The following is an 11,093-nucleotide window of genomic DNA, read 5'->3' as shown; positions in this document are numbered from 1 at the left end:
ACAGCTATAAGATGCTCTGACTTACAACTGTGCTGAACACTTCCTAAATTTAGTATTTTTAATTTTAAACTCGGGTTCTCTAGAGTACTTGCTTTTTGATGTATTGTGAAAAATACATGACTTCTTATATATATATTTCTCTCACACATGCACACACTTTTGAGGGGAAAAAAAATTCTCCTCTACTACAAGCAAATGGCACAGTTGTGTTATTAAATAATAAAAGTATCCACACATACTATTTTCAGGCATTCCTCATTGGTTTTTCTCATGGTCAGGCAAAGGTTCCTCAACAAACAAGTGAGAATGTTGCAGATGAGGTCACTGGGCCAATGGCTTCAGAAGGAACATTGCAATGAGCAAGGCTGAAGTGGAATCCCTTTGAGTACAGACATGCAAGGAAGTGCCTGCAGAATGGTCATGTTCTGCTGTTTTGGGGTGCCCGAGTGCTGAGGGAACTGGCGGATGACATTGCAAGGTCAAGTCCATTGTGAGACGTTCCTGAGGGCTCAGATCAGCAGCAGCACAGTCCAGCTGGAGGCAAGTCATCATCTTCAGGAAAACACTATCAACATTAAAACCAAAGGGTGAACATAGTAAGAGAACTGAAAGTATGTATTAGTTTTAATTGTACCTTGAGAATTAAGAATAACTTCTAATAATTGAGTAATCTGGACTCAAAGTGTTAGAAATGTAAGCACTCATAAGTGGACTAATATTAATTCTGTTAGTTAGAAGTTTTTTAATTGTAATCAACAGACCCTTGGCTTGCATAGGAAGTGTTCCTTTAGCTCACCAATTGCATGTATGTTCGGCCTGGGACCCCAGTCACAAAGACTGGCTGTCAAATCTCAACGCGACAACTGATGGAGAATACAGGCAAACCAGGCTGTACTTCAGATGCAACATGAACATTCATTGTGGAAAGATGGTACCACTTTTGATATTTGCTTCTACACACTTGGGCAAAAGGAGGAGATGGAAAATGTGTTATTCTTAGAGTTGACCTGACATTAACTTGGAAGATAATAACTGAGTGTACAGTGCCAAGTTTAAAAATCCAGGGGTAAGGGAAACTCAGCACAACTTACATAAATGCCACACAAAGTAAAAGTAAAACCAAATAAAAGTATTTCTTCAATACCGACAAAAAAATGTGTTCTATTTAACAGTCATAACATTTTCTGATTAGCTTGCAAAGATAGATAATGAAGACACATTAGACACATATACTTCATAAATATTTATTAAAGCAAATAATTTTCCTTTCTTAATAAAATATGTGCTAATCACAAAAAATTTTCTTCAAGAAAAATAGGTTTGTGCATATATATGTTTTTTACTGTACAGATTTTGCAAAGTAAGTGTTTGCATAGATTTCACAGTTCTCCGTTATTAAAGTTTAAAACAGTCTATCCTCCTGAAGTTCTTCAGTATTATGAGCAATGATTTGGTTCATACTGAATATAGTACATAGAGCAATACAAATAAAACAATAGTTGCAGTTTATGACCTACTGAAACAGGTAATATTCAAGTTGAAAACAAAATCTGTTTACAAGTAAAGATAAATAAGCCTTACTGTTCTTGTTCTGGACAAGGCAAAATACAGAGTTTTCCATTATGCCTTGTCTTGCTTTCATCTGCCAACTTTTTAGCTAGAAAAATTCTGAAAGATATCTGCACCCTCAAGCCAGTTCCGAAAACAGGATAGCCCTTTGTCTCTGATCTGTTTTCTTCCCTTGTCAGTAATGACTTCTCCAGTTTGTTTCACAATCACCAGTTTAGGAATTGCTGTTATGTTGTATTTCTTCTTCAGATCACTGAGGAGAAAAAAAATTAAAAATAAAACACACCATTAGGGGGCATTTTAAGAAAACCCCTAGCCTCTTAGGAAGGGTACTCTGGTCGTGATGCATGAGCAAGCAGAAGTGATGAGTGCCTGGGCAGAGCACGGGGTGGAACAGGGAGATGAACAACGCTGCAGCTGGGAGTTCACATGGTGCATCTCAGCTTGGGGAGCGCTGCAGTACCCTGGCTGTAACTGCTCTGGTCTCCCCTTCACCTTGTTTTCACTAGCCAGAAACTGATGTCTCCTGGTCCCTTTTTATTGGATAGGAGGAGGATCTCACTTAAACTAGCATCAGACTTTTACTCCTGTACGAAGATGACGTTCAAGTGTGCCCATCCCACACACCAACTTCCTCTAGTCTCCACTAAAACACAATGTACAACCCTTTAGTGTAAACAGAAAAAAATGCAGAAATGCCTTAAACTTCCTCAGTGAAATAGACCACCTACATCCAGAAAAGTAAGGAATCAAAATATTGATAATAAGGGTCACCCATCTAAGCTGTCCAAGAATAAGATGTCAACTTCTCCTCTGTCCATCACACAGACAATAGTCACCATTTCTCTATGTTAGAAGATGGAAAAATCCAGATAGGTTACAAATAACTCAGTGTTAAATAGCCTGCTGTTTATAACAAAACATAGTTAAAATACAGTTAAATTTAAAAGCCATACAAACAGTGATGTTCCATGTACAAACCCAGGATCTATTCAAACAATTGATGAGTAGGTAACCCAGGAAAAATTACTAAAAACGCTCTGAAAGATGGAAGCTTAAAGGAATCAAAGTCAAGATATATGGAAAATTAATACATGTATTATTAATGCTGGAAATAAAAATAACATTTGGGAGGTGAAAACCTAAAGGACACACAACATCCAAGGAGAAACTGAAGTGCTGACCCTGGCACACAACAAATAAGAAGGCATGACTACTAATTACAAACCACAGTGTACAAAAAGCAGGCTATCAGCCACACGAAATCATAAAATAGAATGCACTGTTTATACAGTGAGTTAAGTGAGTTAAAGTGAGTTAAAAGAGACAAGTAAGACACAAACAAAAGGAATATGCAAAAGCAGGAGAGAGAATCAAAAAACACCACATAGTAATCCATGTCAGCTGAGCATGACACAGGCAACAGAAATTGCAAGATGAAAAACATTTCTAGGGAAAACAGTTTACAGCTATGGCATGGTTTGTTTGTTACAGGATAAAGGAGGGGAAAAGAGCAAGGCACATGGGTCTATCTTTATAGAAAGACATTATCTTCTAAATTCACCTCAATTGGAAAGGTGATGTTTCTAGTGCAAATGAAAAAAGTAAAATTCAGGACACAAATAAGCCAGAATAGCCAATTTTGAGACTAGGACTTCATCACCAGCACTGACAACAACTTTTTTATTAATTCACAGCAGAGGTAATTAAAAGACAGCCAATGAGCTCCAAGCTCATTAGACATCACAACAGACATCCAACAAAAATCAGTTAGTTGTTGAGAGAACTACTCAACAGTAGGAGTCTCAAGTGTTTCCAGGAGCTCCAGAATCCCTTCATTGGCCCAGCTGTAACTCATAAAGAAAAGCACATAAAGAATGTCTGAAGTTTCCTGCTATGTTGATCAGGAGACTGCAAAAATGATTTCTTTCCTAATACATGACAATAGCAAAAAACCACTACCTTCATTAACACTAAATGTCCAAAGAAGAAAGAAAACCATTCGTTGAGTACAAATACACAGACAAAGAAATGTGTTTAGACTGATGGTCATGAAGTCAGAACCACACCATAGTGTTTCTCCATTCTTTTCAAACTAAGCCGGAAGGTAGGAAAACTATAACCTACCTCCTGCCATGTCACATTATCTATGTGTCACCCTCAGCACACCTATTAATTGAACCAGATGTTTACATTAGAGACCCATGAATGAAACAGTATAGATGCTAATGAACTCATAATGTCTATTTTGGAAGGCAAAAGTTAAAGAAAACATCTTCTAGCACATCATCCTCCAAAAATACCACCATTTTAGTGTACAAATGCAAGCTATGGTGACAGACATGCCGGTACCTAAGAGGAAAAACGAGGAACATAAAATCTACACCTAAGATGCAAGTTCTGCAGTCCAAAAGAAATTCCAGAAAAAAATGTAACTGGTTTTGAGGAAGAGGTCGCATGTTTCAGAAGGGGTATAAGAAACAGGTTAAGTGAACTGCAATAGTTCAGCTAAAAGAAACCACGTCCCCAAAACAAATATAATCTGTTGTATGGAAAACTACCTCCCTGCATTCCTTTCTATCAAACTGAGGAGAAATTAAGCACATGTAGAAGAACCAGAGGACAGAGACACCACAAACAGTAAGGGAATAGTCATCTTCCAAAATATGAATAACATAATTCTCAAAACAAAATGTAAACACTAAATGGAAATGTAGTAACTGAGCACCCTCACTACAAAGAACAACATCTGCTGTGTGAGGCTCAAGTGCCAAAGAATTTGATTGTAGACATTATTAAAAAATACAGGACATTAATACATAGGCATTCTCTACTATTCCCTGGAAAAGAATCCTAAAAATGCAGAAAATATTATTTAAGTGAAATACTGGCCCAGACAAGGCATTCCTGAAACACATATTTCCTTCTGTATTATTTCTTATGAGATGAAAAATCAACAGGTGAAGGATACTGCTCTGCCACTAACTAAGTTGGCTGACCATTAATGCAGGAAATATTACAGGATCAACTGTAATACAGTCCAGCAACAGGTTTGCTTTCTCATTGAATTCTGAAATAAAGCAAGCAACTAAGAATCCACACAGACCTTTCCAAAGTCAGATAAAATGGAAGAAAAAACTTTCCAAAGAAAGCTCATGTGGAAATCATGTAAAAGACTACCACCTCATCTCACTTGTGTGACAAACAAGATGGTTGGAAGATGTATTTTACTGGTTCAGTGGACAGTAAGATAGCTTGAGGTGTACAACACAGTTGTAACAATCAGAGACAGAACAGTAGTAAACTGAAGGTAATTTGCTACAGAGACTGGAAACTAACACTTTGCTGTCCTAAGTGAATGCATATATGGCTTATCCACTCCACCACAGCATCTTGTTTACACAGCTTCTCAGCTGAAGATTGCTTGCCTCAAACCAGACTGAGGCATGCACAGATTTTGCTTACATTTGTGCACCACCTGTAAAATGAATACACCTGAAGAAGGCTCAGCAGCAGTTCTGCAGATAATGTTTCTTAATCACTGTGTACGTGTGCGCAAGTGCTTACAAAACACACTTTTTAAACCTGTTAAGATCATTCTCTCCTATAGGGATCTCAAATCCTGTGACTCAACTGCACAAACTACATATGTGCCATGGGACAAACTCCAATGACAATTTATGAAATCAGTAACTATAAACAGAAACATCATGTGCTAAAATGCCAATTCTCTTACAGTAAAATGCAGTGAAGTAACTAATGACTTTCTTAAAAACCAGTTGCCTAGCTATTCACAGGTAAGTGTAAAGGTACATACAATGTCTTAATGACTAAAAAAAACAAACCAAAACAAAACCTCCAAAAAAACTAAGACCCAAGCAGATGAAGCAGAAGAGGAGGCTCTAATAATACAGAAGACTGAATAAATAACTTTTGTACAGACACAGGGAATCTTATAGTCAAATCCTTTGAGGTATTAGACCTTGGCCATGCCGGTTAGAACATGAAAGCACTGCTTTCATTTGCACATGAAATACCAAAATGATGAAATTAAGACTGAGAGAAACTGGAAGTCATTGCAATTGTTAGGTCTTTTGATTCTTATGAAAAGGCTGGATGAAAGTTCCTGATAGCATGTATTTTATATTACTAGGTCCTACTGGCAATGGGTGGGATGCAGTTTATTTCCTCCATAGCAGCTTGCATGGTGCTGTGTTTTTAGATTTGTTACCAAAAAAGCATTGATAACACATCCATGTTTTAGCTACTGCTGAACAGTGCTCACACAGCACAGGAACATCCCATACCATATGACACTGTGCTCTGCAATAAAAGCTGAAAAAAAGAAGAAAGAAGGAATGAATGTTGGTAGTCAGGGCATTGGTCTCCCCAGTCAACCACTACACATGATGAAGCCTTGCTATCCTGGAAATTGCTAAACATATACCTGCCAATGGGAAGTAGTGAATGAATTCTTTATCTTGTCTGGCTTGTGCTTTCACCTTCGCTTTATCCATTAAACTGTCTTTATCTCAGCCCACCAGTATATCCATTTTTACCCTTTAGATTCTCTCCTCCATCCCACTGGGCCAGGGAGTGACCCAGGAGCTGGGTGGTGCTTGGCTGCACCAGGACTAGCTCACAAAACAGGTGAGTATTTTCACACAAGGGCTTAAGATCTATACACAAGGGGGGTTTTGAGATATAGACAACACAGGGCAAAATTCATATTGGGAACATAAATGGTACATTTTATACACTTGTATAATGCAGTATCTGACAATATTTAAATTTTAACAGCTTTCCCTTGAAAGTGACAGACACCTTGCTAATCTGCTTCTAGCAGTACACCCTGTAATACACAGCTGTATGTTTATTTTGTTTTAGCTGTGAACTTTCTGTATTCCTAAGTGTTAGTCACATAAACGAGCACATCATACAGATGGGATTCAATTTGAAAGTGTCTGTTGAGATTTTGAGATAGCCTAAAAAGACTAAGAACAGGCAATAGTTCTTAACTGCTCAGATACTTTCACTCCTCTCCTTCTGCCTTCCTTCTTTGCTGACCCCCACCCATACATCCCTGTATGGGCCAATTAATCCCTGTAACTAAAATTTCCTGATATAAAATGTGAGCATAACCTTTTTATTTTCCTTTTTTGTGAATTCTTTGGGATTCTAATTTTCACTGAGGTGTACATGACATGGACTCAGTAAATTCCTGTCTGAGAGCCTGCAAGAACTACTAGCATGTGCTGAGCACCCACACAAAAAATGACACCTTTCACTGTAGGGATCAGTATAAAAGCAGCAATTTGTCTTTGCATATCATAACTAATACATCAGTCCCCATTTACTAGCATTTATTGTTGACATGTTCTGTTCTACTCCTGCTTTTCCTCTCTTGTATTCCTTTTCTCCTCATAGTGCTCCACTTCCTACAGCCCCACAAGGATCAAAAGCCTGTGCCTCAAGCAGCAAAAATAATTATTAAAGCTGTCAAAAATTAAAGTCAAGGCACCAGGACCAGTATTTCCTGTTAGCCATGCCACAGACTACATGAAGTAGTAAAGGTGCAGTCCCACCTTGGAGATGCAGTCAGGAGTCAGGGAGTCTTGAGATCTTGCTCTGAAATCACAATTTTGCTCTTCTCTAGGTATGTGCATGCAAGGCATCACATTTCATACACTACAAATATGAATGCAGGGTATTTCTTAACCCAAGAAAAGAAGGTATTTCTATCCCAAAGAAACTCCGTGCTTCCATTTATGAAAGGTGTTTTAGATGGCAAATTTGAAACTGGCTCCTTTGGTGGTAGAAGATACTTCAGTCTGTGCTGCAATTATGTGTCTTAAACACTGAAGTGTGAAGCTAGCATAATTTAACTTCACTGAAGGTACTGAAATGCCTTCTTTATGTAGTCCACAAAAGAACAATCAACTTGAATTATTTAATATTTTCTGTGTTAAAATGTAGGATTAATTGTTTACACACATGTGAATGATTATATTAATAATCAAATTATTAATTTATATTAGTCAATGTTAAAATTCTATTTTTACTTAGAACTACTATCTACTCAGAGTTACAGTTTCATTTAGCAAACAAAAACTTGTCTGCTCAAAATCTACAATGATTCACCAGTATCTATGAAGACAAAATACCAGGTAATTCAACCTAAGCACCCTGAACATCTCTACACTGCTCTTTCTTCTTATATGCAAGAAACACAACAAAATCATTGTGCTTTGATATCCCTCTGCACTTTGTTCTGCAGTAAGCCACCTCAAATGCTATGATCTTGCAGCTATCCATGACAGGACAGCATTTCTCTACGAGATTCTGAAGGACATTATGGACTGCCACAGAAAAGCCTATTAAACTGTCTCTGTACCTCCTTTCCACATGACTTGGGCAAGAGCAGAGTCAGAAATAGACCCCTAATCCACAGAGGCTGAAGCTACTGTAAGCACATTCCCATGGTCTATGCCAAACAGCTTGCTGGATGCAGGAACTTCAAGTGCTGCATTTCAGTCCGGAAATGTGCCTGAATTCTATTAGAATTAGTAGTTACCAAATAAAATTACTGCCTGGGGAGCTTTTGGAGAATTATGGAAAACAGCATTGCTATTTCAATCTATTTTTAAGTCAATGGAAACTGTCATTCAAAAAGCATAACATTAACTGGCTACTGACATCCAGAAAAGAGACAAGGAAGGAAGAAACAGTTCCCAACTTCAGCTTGTTTGCTCAGGAGGCTTTCAAAGTGCACTGACAAAACAAGATTAGTAAACCTGCTCCACGTAATGTGAGTAACTAGTAAACTGCACAGCTCTATCCCAGGTAGCATACGGGGATGGATCTAAAGGTAAATGAACAGGAGAAGTTACCAGAAGTACTAAGAATAGAGTTCTCTTTAAGAAGAACAAATCTTGTTTTGAGTTTAATTATCCAGTCTATGTTAAGAGTCACACTAATTTCTTTATTTTTATGACATCTGCAACAATATTTTCCACAATCTAGCTACATATCAAGGGGGAGCAAAATCCCTTTACCAGTATTTACACATATTTTAAGTCTCCAGTTCTAGGCATCTCAGTAGTCCTAAAGGTCTTATCTATGACCCTGTAATCCAAATCTATACTTCGATATAAACTTAAGTCAGATTTTTGACCGCTGTCCAAATGAGTTGGCACCCTTGACTTAGGGCATCAGAACAGTTCTTCGTAATATCTTTCACCCTGTTGCTTACACATGGTCATGTCCTTTCCTTTTGCTGTTTTACTGAGCAAGTTGCCTACAGGAATGCCTCTTTGGAAACCTATCAGTACGAGAATTTTACATTCCAGTCACCATGTGCATCTGCCACAGATAAACTCCAGCTGTTATTACCTTTTTTCACCTAGCTTACCCATACATGTCTGAAATTCTTCATAGTTTGCTTTGCTCTCCTTTAAGCTGTTCAGCTATAAGTTTTTGCTACTCCTTCATTTGGCTCTTATCCAGAGCATTAATAAGTTAGACAATCCAGAACAACCTTAATAACAACTACTGCCGTGCTGAAAAACAAACTCTTGATCGCTGTTTGCCATTAGCTTGGCTTTGACTCTCTATTCATGTCATCTTATTAATATTTGGGGTCTTTATTGAGCCTTCCTCACAGATCTCTTAAAACCTAAATTAAACACACAAAACTAGTTTTCCTTCACTTAATTCCTTAGAGATGTAATGGACTAAAACCAAGCTACTTCTCTGAAGAAAGTAAGCTGCTAGTTTAGTGCTAGTTTGCGGTGCACCTCTGTGGCAGCGGACGGAGAGCCAACTAGTATCGGCCGCTGCCCGAAGGACAGGACTAAGGCAGGGCTGGACTGACGGGGCGCTGAACTGGGCGCTCCTCCGACTGAAGGCGCCGTAAGCCGGGTTTCAGAGCGTCCCATGGGAAGGGACGGCGCGGATCAAGAGGGCAGGTGGCGGTCGCCGGGAGCTTTTGTATCAGAGACTTCGCTGTTAGATTCCGCTGCTGTTCAGCACCCACGCCTCCTGCCCTCTTCCGTGCTTTGGAAGGGGGATGCCTGCGGAGACGCTGTCTGGGGGCAGCCCGCCGTGCCCCGTCGCCGCCGCCGCCCCCGGCCCGAGCACCCTGGGCGGGACAGCCCGACGAGGGGCCGGGGGTCGCCGCCACCGGTACTCACTGCTTGTAGGGGTCGTGGAAGGGCAGGGCCAGCCAGTCCCCGTGCATGGCGTGCATGTAGCCCGCCATGTCCTCGGCGCTGTGGTCGGAGGAGATGAAGACGACTTCGAAGGGGGCGGGAGGCTGTGTCTCCTCCAGCAGCTCGGTGTAGAAGTCGCAGAGGACCGGGGTGAAATCACGGCATGGCGAGCACCAGCCGGCAGAGAAGTACAAGCCCACGACCTTATTCTGCAGGGCCTCCTCGGGATCCACGCTGCGGCCGTCCTTGCTGACCAGGAGCCGCCCGCTGAACACATCCACCATGCTGCCAGCGGCCGGACCTGCGGGACGAAGCGCAACGAAAGGTGGCACTGGGGGCTGCAAGCCCAGGTGTCCCCCGGGCACGGGTCCGCAGTACCCCCACTCTGGGAACCTTCCTCCCCGCGCCACACGGCCCTCGAAGAACAACTCTCCGGCTTTGCCGCGGACCGCTGCTGTCGCCTTTATAAAGCACCGTCGCCCGGGTCCGCCCGCCGCTGACTGACAGGGGCACTCGCCAAGGGCCGCCTCGGGAGGGCGTGGGCCTGCCCGCTCTGCTGCCCGCGGGAGCCAGGCAGGCACCCCCCTCCCGGCCCCACGCTGCCCTCGGCTGGGGGACGACAGGGGTGGCAGCGCAAGTGGAGCTGTCAGCCGTGCGGGGTAACGCGAGGCAGCGCGCTTCCCAGCCGGGGCACTCCGCGAAAACGCTTTTTTAATTGTTTTTGGTGGTGGTGGTGTTTTGTTTTGGCTTTTTTTTTTTAAGAGTTTCTAGAGATACCAGTCGCGCCCGGAGGTCTTAACCCTCTCAGCCTTGCCGGACGAGGACGACAAGGACCGCGGCCGGCGGGTCCAGGGCGGTCCAGCTGCGGGGGTTGCCGCGGGGCTGCGGTGCGGAGGTGTCCGTGGAGAGAAACGCGGCTTTTCTTAAGAGGGAAAAGGCCCCGCTCCTCGTTTCTCAGCCTGACCTACGCGATTACCTTACTAGGCTACTGCACAGCACAAGAGGTTTGATCTGGAGATGGTTTTTTCTCGTGTTCCGCTAAGTGCCAAATCGCCTTTTGAGAGAGCAGATACATTTCAAGATTTCCTAAGCTTACTGAAGATGCTGAACTTCTAATAAGTTTAAGCAGTAATCACCTTCACATCCATGTCAGACTTCTTCAGCTTTTCATGGATTTCACCTCTCCCAAAAGGCTCATCTGAAGGCTTGATCAGCCTTGGCACTGAACTTTTCTCATTTTGTTGGAGATGCAGCACTGATGTTTTTTTCTGGCACAGAAAAACAGCTGAATTCTGGTTATAAAAGGGTCTTTCT

At 41.5% G+C, this 11,093-nt stretch overlaps 1 protein-coding gene across 1 annotated transcript; it reads right to left on the bottom strand.

The window, feature by feature from the left end:
- Positions 1-1,279: 1,279 nt before the first annotated feature.
- NXNL2 (nucleoredoxin like 2) lies at positions 1,280-10,203 on the bottom strand. Its single transcript, XM_082074995.1, has 2 exons — positions 9,762-10,203; positions 1,280-1,822 (listed from the first exon to the last, which is right to left on the bottom strand). The coding sequence occupies exons 1-2, from the start codon at positions 10,061-10,063 to the stop codon at positions 1,654-1,656; spliced, it is 471 nt and encodes a 156-aa protein (XP_081931121.1). The 5' UTR covers positions 10,064-10,203; the 3' UTR covers positions 1,280-1,653.
- Between the last annotated feature and the right edge of the window lie 890 nt (positions 10,204-11,093).

Source organism: Streptopelia decaocto (genome assembly GCF_964273445.1).
Source record: "Streptopelia decaocto genome assembly, chromosome: Z".
NCBI lineage: Eukaryota > Metazoa > Chordata > Aves > Columbiformes > Columbidae > Streptopelia > Streptopelia decaocto.
Note: the sequence above shows the minus strand (reverse complement) of the source record. Positions and strands in the feature narration are given on the sequence as shown.

Coding starts and splice junctions, on each gene's coding strand:
- NXNL2 (XM_082074995.1), bottom strand. CDS start 10,063: ATGGTGGATGTGTTCAGCGGGCGGCTCCTGGTCAGCAAGGACGGCCGC. Junction 1,823..9,761: donor TTCCACGACCCCTACAAGCA/GTGAGTACCGGT, acceptor TTTTCTCCTCAG/TGATCTGAAGAAGAAATACA.